Source organism: Falco naumanni, chromosome 10, assembly GCF_017639655.2.
Source record: "Falco naumanni isolate bFalNau1 chromosome 10, bFalNau1.pat, whole genome shotgun sequence".
NCBI classification, from domain to species: domain Eukaryota; kingdom Metazoa; phylum Chordata; class Aves; order Falconiformes; family Falconidae; genus Falco; species Falco naumanni.
Window position 1 is genome coordinate 27749796 of NC_054063.1, and position 15411 is coordinate 27765206.

Sequence of the window (15411 nt, forward strand, 5' to 3'; positions counted from 1 at the left end):
ACTTCGCTCGCTTTTTTCCCTAAGGAGCAGGGAAGAAAAATAACAAGAATATTAATTAAAAAAAACCCAACAACAACACAAAAACCGAAACCAAACAACCACCAAACACACACACACACACACAAATCAACCCCATCCATCCGACTAAATGAATGATCAAAAAAAAAAAACGAGGACGGGGGTGCTGGAAGTAACTGTTGGAGGTGTTATCTGCCTTATCTAGCACGCAGGTGCTGATCTGCAGCAGTTGCATTAAGCCCATCATCATCAGGGACTCCGCATTATCATTTTTGGTGGAGTCTCTATTTATTTTTTTTTAAACGACGGTGTTTTTCTTCCAGGGATGTTTCTTTGAAATGCAGTTCGCGACGATTATTAGCGAGTGTGCTTGCGCTGCTCCTGGCGTCATTAAGACTAGGAATCTAAATAATAAAAGACAGGGGGAGCTTAAAGTTCATTTGTTTTAAAGGGACAAGATGGATTTATAAAGAAACGAGGAAGGGAACCGTCGAGCTTCCCAGGTTTAGGATCAGCTCTTCTTCCTTCCAAAGAGACCCTATTGTAGCAACGCTGATCATTTTTATCATACCCTTGGAAGCCAGATTTACTTTCTGCTCAGAAATGTCACACCGAGAGGCGACCGTGATTTTCTCATTCTTTAGAATTGTCAAGGTCTGAGCACCTTCGTCTTGTTTCTTTTGGTGGCCAAATTACAGAAGATTAATTCAGTTTATTATTATTTCTTGCGTATATATAAATAATATTTATAAATAGAGGCGTGGAAGAGTACGAGGGATTTATAAGAAATCACCCAAACAGGCGACCAGAATATGCATATGGCTTTCTAGAAAACAAACCCGGAACGCAGAGACGAGGCTAAAGGCAGGGAAGTTGGAGACAAACTTTTCTCAACACCCACTTGCTCCTCGGTCTCTGCCCGCAGCAGCGGCGGCTGCCACGGACCGGCACAGGGCTCTGGGCTCCGCGGGGCGCAGGCAGCCGGGCACGGCACGGCACGGCACGGCACGGCACGGCACTGCCCGTCGCCTCCCGCGGGGTGTCTGGCCCGAGAGCGGCGGGCCCCGCGCCCCGGCCGCCGCCGCGCAGCTGATCCTGCCCCGCTGCTTCTCTCGAGGGATGCTTTGACCAAATAAACGGCCCGGCACCAGGGCGGCTTAGCGGCCCGAGGAGCCTTTTCGGGGTGGGGGGGGCATAACCCCTTCTGAGCCGCTCCCCCGCAGCTTTCCGCAGCCCTCGACGTGCACACGCGGGCCGGGGCCACCTGCAAAGCGCCCCTGCGGCAGCGCCCGGCTGTGCCCGCCCACGGGCGGCCAAAGTGTCCCTTTCCAGGGAACTCCCGGGCACTGGGAGGGCTCAGGCAGCCAGGGCTGCCGCAAGGACACGGTACCTCCCCGGACACTCCCTCTGAGACACGGGGCAGAGCCGTGCAGGAACCAAGGAGCAGTCAGGAAGGTGGCTTCTGACAGGTGGCACCTTTATTTACTTATTAATAATAATAATTTAAAAAACTATGCCCTTACTTTGGGGACATCCCCTGTTTCCAAGGGGAAATGGTTTCTTGCTTCCTGGGGGCTTAGTTCCCCCCCAACATCTCTCTTACGAGGATGCAGTTTCCCATGGGGGACCATTGAGCCCCCCCAGGTGCGAACACGCTCTTGGGAGGGAAGCCAGAGCCTACTGCGGAGCCTCTGTCACATTCAGGAGTTTTCCTATTTGGCAGCAATTAAAAGAGAGCGTGGGGATGCTAATTAGTTACATCCCTTTTCCTCTAAAATATATTTAAACACACACATATCCGTGTCATTAATGAGACTGCAGCAACCTGTCCGGATTGTCGCCTCGGTTCCTGCAGAGCTTCCCAAAGAGAGCTGCTGCCCCGCGGCCCCAGGACACTTTCCGCGTAACTTCCAAGCAGAGTGCGCGGGGAGGGGCGGAAAGCGGGGTGTCCCCCGCAGCGGAGCCCAAAGCCGGGGGTAGAGGGGTGGGTGCAGAGCCGCCCTCCGCCCCGAAAGGGCTGCGGGGGGCGTCCTGCTCGGGGGGCGCCCCGGGGGCCGGGACAAGTGCAGCGGTACGTACTTGCCAGTCGATCCTCCCCAGCAGAGCCATGGGGCGTGCGGCGCCGGCAGCTGCCTCCGTGGCGGAACCGCGGACACCTGGGCGCGGAGTAGCGCGCCTGCGCACCGCATCCGCGCCCCCTCCCCGGCCTGTCCTCCTCCGGCCCCGGCAGCCCCCCGCGCCGGCAGGGCGGCTGAGAGACGGTCCCGCCGCCGCGGGGCTTCGGTCTCGGTGGCTGCCTCGCACGGTCCTTCCCCGCTCTGGACGGACCTCGCCGGGGCGCGGCAGAGCCAGGACGATCAAGGGAGGCTCTTGCCGCTGCTCCGCCGCTTCTCCTCCCTTGACGGTGCCCCGGGAGATGGGGGGTGCGCATCTTTGCCCGCGGCTGCTCGCACCGGCGTATCTCCGGCCGGCGGCAGCCTCTGCCCGCCCCGGGAGGGCAGCGGCCCCTCGGCAGGCGCTGGCTCAGCCGCACCGCCCCTGCGGCCCGGGCTGCCGCCCCCCCAGGGCTCCCGCCGCCCCGGGGGCTGGCAACGTCGGGCTCCCGCAGGCTCTGGGCTCCCGCACCAGCACGCGCCGGTGTTTGAGGTGCACACCGGCGGGGCTGTGAGCGTGCCGGCCCCAGCCCGCGTCCCACCCCCCCAGCCTGCCCCCTAGCACGGAAGGCGAAGATGATGGGGAGGGCAGAGGGGATGCGCCGGAGCGCTCATCGCCCGGCCTCTGCAGGAGGCGAGAGGAAAGCGTGCCCACACCGCGGCTAGGTTTTTTTTTTTCCCCAACCTATTAATTTGCTTAATAAACACGATTCCAGCTATGTTTTCTTCCTGCTCCTTCCCGATGGAGCTGGAGGAGCAGTGTCCCCTGGCCATAGCATACCGTGAGCCTGCAGCAGAGGATGTGTTTAGCAACTCACGGGCAGAAGTGACACTTTGACACCAGGTGCTTTCGGGCCCTGGGTTAGATGCTGCATGGCATGTGGCAGAGGTTCAGCCGCGATGCGCAGCTGCCTCAGGCTCCTGCAGAGGAGTTTCTCTGGCTTTTGTACACAAGAAATTTTGCCGACCTGGATGGTTTGTGGCAGGAGACGGATACCTTGGAGGGAGCTCAAATGAGCCTGCCTGCAGCCACAGCATGAGACAGGGGAGAGGAAGACCCAAGTTCCCAGCCTGTCCCTATCCTTGAGGCAGGGGATGACCACACATGTGACTGCAGCTGCGTTTACCTTGGTCTCATTCATAAAACAAGGGTAATAATCCCAGTGCTGGTGAGAACTGGATTCTTATCAGGTAGGACCAAGGGATAAGTGGGAGCCATGGTCCCCAGGACCCTTGCATCTCTGCCCAGTGATCCTGAGGTACCTCCTCAGGGCTCTGACATTTTGCCTGCAGTGGTGTGGTCACTCCATTCTGGAGGGATGCTCAGATATTTTTTTTATTCCTCCCATGTTATGTCCATTAGGAGCAGCAGTGCCATGAACTTCATCGCTCTTAGCCAGAGTGCTGCTCCAAAGCATGTTGTTGCTGGGCTGTGCGTAGTTGAACTGTTTGCTAGTGCAGGAAGCAGTCTCCACATCAAAAAAAAAAAACAACCCAAGATCAAAACCCCAAAACAGTCAAAACACCACAATGCTAAATGTGAAATCAAGATTCATACATTTATGAATTATGAAAAAAGCCCCAGTACAACAGGAAGAATCTCATAGGCTAACACAGCAGAAAAGCAAGTATTTCAAATACGGACACAGAAATGAGCGGAAAAAACATTGCTCAGCCCAATTCATGCTGTAGCTAATACAAGTCCTTCACTACGAGCCTCCCATTCCTCTTGCCCTTTTAGAAAAAGGGCCAGGCACTGTCACTGAGATGTACTTGCACTGTAAAAACATCTGCCATGAGATGCTCTCTTTATCCTTTCCTCTGCTTTCAGGATATATGCAGCCTATGTGATACCTTAAATGATGCACCGTGTTCTAAGAAAACAACTGAGGCACAATGGTGATGGTTCAGGGAAGTTTCCTCCACTGACGGAGATACACACCAGGTACCAAAGCTCTTTTCTGTCCCCAGCACTGAGGGGTCCTGCAGCCTGTGCACCTTCAGGGAATCAATCAAGTGTGTTAAATGTGTTTTTTTTTCAGAAATATCCTCTTCTCCATGTACATACGCACATACACACAAGTTTAAAACCCTAATGGACAAATAACCTAAACACTTCCAAAGATGCTTTGAGCACAATATAAAGGAGTTCAGCAAAGATGCAGACAGTACCTGTGCAGCAGGAATTTACAGAACAGTCAGATGCCTTATTTCTTGTTACCTTTTACTCTTCAGTCATCTTAAAGGGGTGATGAAATCAGTATACTGACCTCAGTGTCGGGAAAATGGGTCATGTGAGTTGAAGCTGATGCTTCTCCCTGTAGGCAATTTAAATAAGTAAAGGAAACAAATTCAGTTGCTTTTTTACTTCCACAGTCCAGTTTCTTGAAAACTCCTAATCCTTCTAAATAGCTGGTCTTCCCAGAGTCCTCCATCACAGCTCGGCTGGACAAAACCTGAAACGTATGGGGGAAAAGTTCAGAGGTACAAAAAAATTTAGAGACAAACACAAAACTTTCAAACTCTTTGGCCTTTTCATCACTTAGCAGCAAAGCAGAGCACAAGGGCACTCTCTTCCCTTCCATATCCCTGTTAATAGATTGCCACAGGTGTTTACTTAATTGTGATGCACTGGAAAACACAGAGGGTTTGGTGGCACCACATTTCTTCCTTCGTGGTGTTTCTCTGCTGCTGATAAGCTGCAGCTCCATTACATGGTAAGATGAAGCAGAGCTGTGTGAGGGGAAAACAACTGAACCGCTGGCAAAAATTACATCCGTCAAAACTCTACACTTAATGCACTCTGTCATTTATAATCATGCTAATATGGCACCAGTGAAGGGCTGGCAGCATTATAAAATATCAGGTGCCAGCAAATACCTCCAAATTCTTCCAAACCTGCTCCAAGCTGCATTCTCAAGAACTTGATTTTGCAGGTGTATCTGCAAAGACAAGAATCCAGGATGATGCATGGTTACTGTAGCAAATATATGCAGGGTCTAGGGTTGTGGGTTTTTTGATACATCTATTTTTTTCTGTGCAAAATTATTTGTAAAACTTCATACAGCACTACTGCTGCAAAGGCACAAAGCCAATGCTCCAAGGTGGAAGAATTCATACTACTTAGAGACCTTTTATCTGTGTTCAGCTAATTGCATGCAGGTATGATTGCAGAAGGGTGCAGACTTGGGATGTCCAGACAATTTTTCTTGTATTAAAAAACTCTTTGCTACTGAGTAGTAAAATGGAAGCAATACAACCCAGGGTGCTTCAGTTCAAATCTCAATTCAGGCATCTTAATTTTTGGGCTTCCAACTTTTTCTTTGCCATCTTTTCCCCTCTGCCTGCACACCCCCCCACCCCCATGCCCCCCATGCTCCAAGATGTCCCATCACTGCTGTTGTTAAGATAATTTTGCACAGGGACACCACTGTGATCAGGGAGTTCTGGCTCCCCATGCCTGATCCCCTGCTTTTTCTTTGCCTGTGCTACATTTCTAGCTGCTGGAGTAGTGAAAAGTGTGCAGTACATACCAGTCCAGAGAAGTTGCAGTGCTGAAACAAAGGTATTTGCTGGATTTCCAACTTCTGACACAGTGGTTTCAGGAGAGCCAAGAGTTCCCATCACATGGGATTTAGGAGCCACAGTCGAGATACCATTGAGCAACACAGTGCTCCTACTACTAGTAAGAAAATCTGTCACTGGAAAGTACTAATGCAGTATAAATTCACCCTACCAATGCAAATGTATTAAAAAAGAGGCTGACATTAACTTGGCATCAGCAGTTTTATGCTACATAAATGTCTTTTGCCCACACTATTTCAGCCAGACCCAGTCTATCATCCTGTCACCGAAACAAATCCACAAAAACTCCGAAGCTGACCCTAACCGTGTGCCTTGACTGACTCAGCAGAAAGGCAGCCCTGGGTCCACACCTGATCCAGACCAAATTTATACTGTTAGATGACTTGGTGATCCAGAGAGCTGAGATTAATGACTCCAGGAGCATGGCTTTGGACAGCAGCTGAGGGAAGCCTAGGAGGGGATGTGGGAAGAGCTGCTCTCTCTCTCTAAGCATGGGGAAGTTCTGCTTTGGGGACTTGTGGGACAAGGGTTCGTCAAGGAATGAGAAGGAACTTGGAGGGCAAGGAAGACAGTTTTTACGGTTGAGAGTTATATCGCTAAAAGGTGGATGGTTGCCTTTGAAAAAGCCAGCCCTGATGCTGAGAGGAGAAGAATGAGGCCACCACTTCCTTGTGCTGGGCTGCATTAGAATTGAAAACAATCACAGCAGTGAAACAAAACCAGCTCAGCTGAACAGATGCAAATCCAGCGGCAGACACGGGCTCAAACCAGGTCAAGCTGCACCCATGCAAATTACGGGTTACCCCAGAGCGCACCATGTCCGCACCGAGGGTGTGTGCTAGTGCGCTGCCAGAATGACCTCAGCTCCAGCCTGGGCCCAGGCTGTCAGGCAGTGCTTGCCCCAGGGGGCAAGCCTGGCAAACTGCCCTGCGCAGGCATGGCCAGGCTCTCTCGCAAGTCCCCTCGCCAAGTGCCGGATGCTCCCTCCTGGGAGACTCTGCCCATGCAGCTCCACAGCAAAGCTGCAGAGAGAAGACTGACTAGCCCGAGGGGAGATTTGCCAGTATAGCTAGACCGATAAAGCACTCCTCTTGTGTAAACACAGAATACACCAGCTAAAGTGCTCTTCTGTCAGCATAGCTTATCCCAGCATAGTTTTGCCAAAGGAATCCTTGCTTGTGTTTCAGTGAGACTGTAAATCTGTTGTAGCGTGGTTAGGAGCCGCGCAGTCACCACAAACAGCACAAATCTCTGTCGGTTCAAGTTTGTTTCCAGGTTTCCAAGTCACAGTGTTGTTCTCTAGTGGGGCAAGTGTTGTCTGCTCTTTCCCAGCCAGCACATAAAGCCACTGCAGCCACCATGGTGGCTGGTGAAATACAGCCATAAGGCCAGGGTCCTCCAGAACACCCAGGCTCCCTGTCCGTGCCCAGGGCATCACTTGCCACTTTGGCCTGTGGCTTCTTCCAGCAAAGCAAGCCAAACCTCATCAAGCCCACAGTGCCTTCTGGAGCCCAAACCTGGCCCTGATTAATGATGGTGGCATGTAAATAGTCACAGGGAGGCTTTGCAATGAATGGGAGGGAGGGATGAGTTCACGCTTCTGCTGCCACAGCTGTTGGCCAGTGGTGGCTTCCTGGGAGACTGGGCAAAAGAGCCCCAGCCTACTGACTTGTCTCTATAAAAACCTGAACTAACCGGGGAAGGGAAGGGTCTGAGTACTTGCTTTTTGAAATCCTTAGCTCTCCCTTCCTAAAAGCCATGCCTCAGCTTCCCTGGAGAGCATGTTGAGCCCATAAGCCCAGTCAGAAGTGAGAACCACATCTGCACACAAGCAGGGGAGAATTTACATCTTCAGCAGTCTCAGACTGGCTGAATGTCTGCCACGTTCTGCTGGTCTTCGCCAGCTCTGCACTACCTACACACGTAGGCAGCATGCTGTCTTCCTGTCCCAAAAGTTTGGGGACGCAGTATTTCTTTGTTTATAGTGGGGAAGCAGGAAACACGGAAATGTAAAGCATGTCTTCAAGCTACAAACACCTCCAGCTCGCCCTGCCCCTGCCCCAAGCTGGCCAGATGTGATCAGGGAGCTCCAGGAGCCCTTGCAGCACCTGAGACACCAATTCCCTACCCGAGCAGGCACACCGGCTCCGGCAGAGCAGTGGCTGGCTACCTCCCAAACCTGCTGACACATGGAGCCGGTTCAGAGCAGGCACAGAGAGAGCTCCGGTCTCTGCAGACATGCCCACAGGGTCTTGCTCAACACAGGAAGACTGTGATGGCAAAGAGCTGATGCTGGCTCTGCCAAGATCTGGGCTGTGACCACAGCCTCATCTCACCCCACAGACACGGGAAGTCCCTTGGCGGAGGCTCTGGGCTGTATCACCCTGTTTAAGCTCTGCAAGTGGATGTGGCACATGGCTTCCCCCCCGCCTCACTGGTGGGGCTGGACCATGGCAGAGACCTTTAGGCTCCAGTCTCAGGACAGTCTACCTGAAGCATGCAATTGATGCTCCTTGTAATTTTACCAGAGCTGGTGCCATTGCAAATGCCATTCTTATCTACCTAAGTACAGATCCTCTCTTGAATTGTTAACAATGTCATGTAGCAATTTGTTACATAAGCTCATTAAGTTTTTTAATGTATCTATGTTAATAAGGACATAAATATGGAAATCTTAATTTCAAACTTGTTTCTGAAAGCATTAGCTGGGAATCTAGTCTGAGAAAAAGCAAACATGACCCAGGAATACCCAGGGATTTATGCAGGGTTTAGGTATCACTGTGACGAATAGAGCAGGAATGGGGCTGTCAGGATGCCCCAGTTACACTCCTCGCTGATCAGCTCCATCACCCTTGAAAAGCACAGTTCCAGCCGAAAAACTTCAGTAACTTTGCATTGTTCTCCCTATCCTTAGCTATGATAAGTTGGCAGGCTACTTTTCTTTCTTTTTTATTTCTTCTCTTACTGCAGGTGGATGATTAACACAAATAAAAGGAGTCCTGTTCTCCAAAGGAAACAGTGACATTAACTGCAGCCCAAGTGTTCCCAATGAACAAATGTAAATAGCAAATGCATTAAAAAAGGGTTCAGCTGGATTTCATCCACATTAATTTTCATCATCATTTATAGTAATAAATACTTTTTCAGGTGTATTCATGTTTGGCTTGACCCCTTTCATTTGGTGGTTTAACATGGGAGAACGTTGACAAGACCTCGCAGTCCTTCCCTGAAAGGAGCAGGGCAGTTACTGAGCTCATCTGCTCTGGTCCCTCCGTGAGGGCTTCCCCAGGAGCAGCTGTATAAGCTGTATTCATTATATAGGCACATGAGATACGTTTATACTGCTATTGATACATCACCACACCACTGCCAGTGCCTGCAGATGGAAATGAACGTTAAATCACAATGCAATGAAGTTACCTGCTCCATATTAATTCTCTGTGTAAGGCTGTGCTGCCAGAAGATGCCAAATGCAGTCTGAAGGCATCTGGGTGCCAGACAAGCACTATTTTGTGTCCACGTTGAGGCAAATTCCCTCTGTTGGTTCAATGTCATTATATTTTTTTAAGGGGTGCATTACTAGAACAGGACAAAGCATTGTGCCGGTGTACATGCTACACCATGGGCTCCATCTCAGCAGAGATAAACGTGTCCTTGTACTCCTGATGCTCATTGGATGCATGATGCTGTAGCAGTGTCCAGATTCACTTGCAGCAAATGTGGCCTCAGGCTGCTTTTCTGTGGGCAGCTGCACCAGTACAGAAGGACAAACCCCCCCCCATCCCTTCCTTCTCCTTTCTTTGGGCTCCCAGCAGCAGGATCCAACTCCTGGCACTTGGATCCCTCCATGAATTGCTTCTGTTGCATGAATTTTCTGTCAGATTAGTGACTTCAAGTGGCCCATGGAGGACGGCCACGGAGACCAGACACCCAGCAGCTAGCTCTAGCCAGCAAGCCTTCTTACTGCACAGCAGCTTCTGCATTGCTTTTCCATGTCAGCCACCAAGGACATTCAAACACACTTCTCTCTCCCATCACCTTCCTTGTCAGGTGGGGAGGGAGGCTGTTTCTAAAACTCTGCTTTCTCAACAAACCTTTCAACGTGCCACAAACCCTGTAAAACCCCTTGCACAGGCAGCACCCCTCACAAAAGGAACTATATCTATATTTTTATATCTATAGGGCACATCATTGGTGGCAGACTGTCCTGAGTGGCAGGTGAAGGGCTGGGAATCACTCCTGCTCTCACCGCCCCGGCCAGGCCAAGCAGACACCTTGGCTCAGCCCAGCCTGGTGGTGATTCAAGCCAAAGGTCCGTAGTCTGAGGCCAGCACGGGCAGCAGGGAGGGAAGGGGCTCTTCTGAGCACCCTTCAGCATCCTCAGCTTTTGTAAGCTCTTCCTGACACCGTGCCCTTGGTTGGAAATACCTGACCTTAAACCCAGCCAGTTCCAGCCATTGTATTTGTGAAAAACTTTCTTCTGGGTGGCAGGGAGACAGGGGCAAGCACTGGCCTCTGCATCTCACTGCAGGGCTTTCACCTGCAAATGCTGCCCAGCGCGTCGCAGCTCCATCCCTGGCACTGCCACCTCCTCTCATTGTGAAATACTGCAAGTTGTTAATTAGGCAATAATGACCAAGGGGAAGGGCATTTCCTGGCTGTTAGCTGGAGACTCCTGACCTCGAGGTCAGTATCAGTCACCCAGGAATTATTAAAACTAAAACGTGGAGGAGGAGGGGGAGAGGAGCACGCCAAGAAGAGCAAACCTTGTAAGGTGGTGAGTGCTGACCCACTGCACAGCCCAAGGACCCGCTGCAGGGACCCACTGCAGGGACCTGCTCCTCACCTGCACCCCAGCTCAGGCTGCAGGTCCCGGTGGTGCTCTCCTCTGTCCCTCTCTTCCAGTTACTTTCATTTCCCAATTAATCTCTGTGGTCATGAAGAAATGGGATATTAAATATTCAAGATTATATATTTTTTTTTTACATGCGGCTAAAATATGGAGACACAATTAGCAATAAACTGGGCTCCTGCTGGGCCTGTGTGTACTAATCCTTCCCCACTTCTAAAGGGAAGATTTACACCTACTCTACTGGTTTAAAATTGGGACCTTTCTCCCATTTAACCCTGGTGCCTGCTTTGCTCTCCCTTACAGGTGGCTGCATTTCAGTACAATGGTTTCTCTAGGTTAATTAAACTAATGTGAATTACTGTATTTCCTAAGGGGTGACCATATGAAATACCGTGTTTGTATTTCTACAGAGCCCGATGGTTAGAGGGCTTCCAGCAACGCGTTAACCTCTTCAGCCTGGCCCGGGGCCAGGACTCACGGGCCACGTCTGAAGGACAAGTAGCAACAAAAATTAACATCGCTATGCCCTACTTATCCACGCAGAATCTGGCAAATGGACACCACACCAAATATACTTAGGAGTGAATGAAGAGCCAGAAGGGAGCAAAGAATCAGTCAAACTGACACGGGGTGCCCCCCCGCCCCCAACCTTTTCCTTGTGGGGAGGATGCTGTTGCTGCCTGGGTGGTGGCCCAGTAGCCTGTACCAACACCAGTGTCACCAGCTCATACAACAGCAAAGGGTCACCAGCCTGAATCTCTGGCTGGGGGACTTTGCCACCCTCCTCCAAATTCTGCATATGTATTTCTTCAAACTTTTCTAGACAAAACTCCTTATGATTGTACCTTGGTAAATGCAGACAGTAAAAAGAAATACTAAAAGTTTATGAGAAAGTATGCAATTGTTAAGTGTGAAGAGTTGCTGCAGCTGTTCTTGTGTGGATGGAGATGTCCGGAAAGGTTTGCCAGTTCCTGAGGATCTCCATGGGTGACTGCTTTGAGACCTCTTCAGACTACTAGTAGTAAGTGGTTATACACAGGCTGTTGAGGACTAGATAGGATGTTTGAAATTCACATCCTTAATCCAAGGTAACTTTCATGGTCAACATTAGCTTTTGGCTAAAGAAACAGTGGTAAGATAATAATACAGAGGAAATTGTCAGGTTCAGAGCTTTGAAAGTTCAGACTTCTGGGGAAAAAAAAACCACCCAAAACCAACCCAAACTAAAAGCTTTGCCCAAAGCTTGCAGTCTTTTCTTTTACTGTCCTTGGCAGATGTGCAAATAGGCAAAAAATTACTGCACCTTGCTAGAAGCAGGTAGAGTTAGGCAGCACAGAAACCACCCTCAGCAGCTTTGGTGAGAAGATGAGGATCCTGCAGCACTCTCAGCTTTGGCATGCAGCCTTAGCTGCAACATTCCTGGACTTTATCCATCCTCCCAAACCAAGCTACGGGGGCAAAGATATACGAACACACAGAAAGTCTCACCCCCATTACAAAAGAAGAAACAAGTGGGTTAGCACTGGGTACCACAGCTGCTCCCTACCTGTGGACAATAGGACAACTCTCCCTAGAATGCTTCCCATCAACCAGTGGCCGAAAATAATACTGAAAAATTAACCCAATCAAGCAAACAGGCTTTTCTTTTTATTTTTAAACATGATATTTCCTACTCCTTTTCACCTGAGGGATGCTCTGAACAGTCCTTTTTAATACGCATCGTATCCAAATGATCTGTGAGATCATCTCACCTGGATGAGGACTCGAGTCAGGGTGTTCCTCTCCTTCCCTGTCCAGCTTCGTCTCCCACTCCCAGAAAAAGCAGGTAAGTCCTGTTACCCTGTCTGGGGAACCCTGATTATTTACTGTGATTTATCAAGCCAATCATGATATGTTGGCCCCAGAAGTACCAGAATACGAGTGGCTTTTCTGAAACACTTCTTGGGGATCAAAACTCACTCACCTTTTTTCCCTGGGTGATATTACTCCCTTGGGCGGGTGTGTTAAACCAGCAGTACCAGCAGAAGAATGAAAGGACCTGTTACACTCTGGTGCAAAGAGGTTTTCCCATTCTTCATGAGGAGCATAAAGCCCTTGAACTTATTAGGAATCATACAAAGCAGGATTTATATGCAGTCTAGATTGATGAGCTATGTTATGCTACCTTTTAAAAAAAATCACAAAGCGATCCACACCCAGCACAAATCAGGGGAATAAAGACTTTTAACAGACAGTTGCTGCTTGTGAATTCTTTAAAAAAAATATTCCATCCTGTCTCTACAAAAGGTTGGTGAGGAATTTACAAACTTCCTAATCCCCCTCTAATCCTTTAAAATGCCGAGCTGTGATCGCACATGCTGTTTTGTGATTATGTGTCTTCAAGGGCTTGCTTAGATACTTATTAAAAGATACCAACTCACTTTTGTCACAGAAAGCCAAAATTGCTTGATATGTTTTCCTTGCGCTTTACATTCTTCTGAAAAGACTTGAGATCTGCTTGGCAAGGCAAGCCATCCCCATCCTGTCTGGTGCCACTGCCCCGGCTTTTGGGGACAAGCTCTTCTCCACAGAGGGCACCACGTATTTCAAGTCTGTTGAAGGTGCAAGCAGAGAAACGCTCCTCTCCTTGCTCTCTGCCTCAGCTGCTGCTTCTTTGCAAGTGGGGATAGCAATGGTTCGACTAATGTTTTAAAACATTTTAGGACCTACATAGAAAAGCTCTAGAGAAAGGCACGGCCTATTATTACATTGTTTGGTGGTGCCTTTAGCGAGCACTTAATGGGGACTATGGCTGTTTTAAGTTGTGTGTGATACTTCTATGTGCACAGATAACCAGGGCAGAGCTGACTTTTAAGGGCTCATATGTGTTTAATTAGAGCTGCATTTTTAATCTTTTTAATTTGTATCTCTTTCTTAATAACCTCAGCTTGGCAAAGGTTGAAAAGGAAGATGTTTCATTTGAATATTGGGTAAAACTTGGTAACAGCCGAGCAGATTGTTTAGCAAAAAGGTTGCAGCATGTTCTTTAGAGAATATGGGTAACAGTTTGGCTCCATTAAACGTTGTAGCCAGCTAAGCCTAGGTTTTCATCCTTTGAAAATCATTTCAGAGAAGCTTAATAAAAATGCACTGGAGCTCAGTATATCATCCCCGCTTGCTGTGGGAAGTTTAGCTATATCAATGGGGTGTTGTTATTTGCCTGTAATCTCAAGGCAAGTAAGATCACAGCAATGTCGGTTAGTTTTTGCAGCACAGTTCTGAAATCTTAATGCAATCGTGTTACAAATCCATATTTGACTTTTGCCCAAAAGCAGAAAAAGTCATTGCAGACTATTGCAATACCTGCTGATGAAAGGAAACATCCACAGAACTTTAAAAATCCTACAGGAATGCTCCAAGCTGAATTAGTGAAAGCGGTTTCAATAATCTCCAAATCTTGAACCCGGAGCTAAAAGAGAGGAATGAACCTATTTCACAAGCACTTGCTGCTTTATTTCAGATAAACTTGAAATTTCGTTTCAGAAAAAAAGACTCATTGTTAAATGCAGTGTAACTTTACAAGAAGAACAGATAAAATCAGCAAGTTTTAGTTTTAAGTACTATCGTGAATTTTACCTGACATACTGGTAGACCTCAGCCCCTGCCGATGCCACAGGAAGACGGACGTGATTCCTCAGCCAGGTGGCTTCTGGTTTAGAAGAAACAAGGCAAAGAGTTCACATAAAAACACACTGACTTTCAAAGTGACATTTCTGATGTATTGTGTCGCATAATCTGTTTCTTGACAGTTTTGCTGTGCCATCAAAATCCAACATTTTGGTGTTAAAAATCACCACACTGGAAAATTGTCTGTGCCCCTCAGACAACAACCATTCAAACTCCATTTAGAACACACAAATAGATATTTGCTGGTTTTGGTGCCTCTGACTAACTACTAATGGAGGCCAGTTCTCAGCATGTTTAATTTTGGTTATCTCCAGACACTTTCCAGAGGGTGCTAGGGATCACCATATAGTGAATAAAAGTTTATTTTTCTTTATTATCATGCACAGGTCATTTGGAAATAGCCCATGAACACCAGAGGCTGCTGTAGCTGGCTGGAAAGCAGCAGTGTAGATTAAATAAAGACCAAGTGTAAAAGCAATGGCTTAATTTGTGCTCTGGCAAATCGCAGCATCCTTATCCTCAGGACAGCTATCATGCTGACAGCAGCAACACAAGCTTACAAATAACCTCATTTTTCATTTCTGAAGATGCAAGGAGATAGCCCAGTTCACAGGCGATCCCCAACCCAAGCACTGCGCTGAAGCTGCTCACCACTCCTTCGTTCTTGATCCGATTCAATATGAATTCTTGTTCCAGATGCAGAAAGCTCCCTGTTACTTTCAGACAGCATTCCTTCCCTTACGAGTGCCGATACCTATACTTAAATTAAATATAAAGGCATGTCTCTGCCTGAAACTCGTTGAAGCTCTTGCATATCTGCATTAAGTGATCTTCAACAGTCATTGTGTGAGCAGCATGTCTGCACCACTTTGATTCTCTCTGACTACTCCAATTTTGCCTCGGATTGTTGTGGCCACATAGCACTGGGATGTTTTGAAATCAATAATCGGTGCTCTGGTCAAACTTCTTGCTCAACATCGCTCCGTGTCTGCGCTGTCCGTGTTTGATGGGATATTTCATGCTGGGTATTATATGATACTTCCCAGAAGGCATCAGAGTTCTCAGACAAAATTATATAGTTTTCATAATTCCTTTTGTTCATCCCATCACTCAGTTGTTTTCATATGGACCATTTTC

At 48.5% G+C, this 15411-nt stretch overlaps 1 protein-coding gene across 1 annotated transcript; it reads right to left on the reverse strand.

The window, feature by feature from the left end:
• Positions 1-215: 215 nt before the first annotated feature.
• LOC121094841 lies at positions 216-15004 on the reverse strand. Its single transcript, XM_040608912.1, has 6 exons — positions 14926-15004; positions 14224-14296; positions 11315-11453; positions 4540-4627; positions 2098-2498; positions 216-422 (listed from the first exon to the last, which is right to left on the reverse strand). Exons 1-6 carry the CDS (start codon positions 15002-15004, stop codon positions 303-305), a joined length of 900 nt encoding a protein of 299 aa, XP_040464846.1. The 3' UTR covers positions 216-302.
• Positions 15005-15411: the final 407 nt, after the last annotated feature.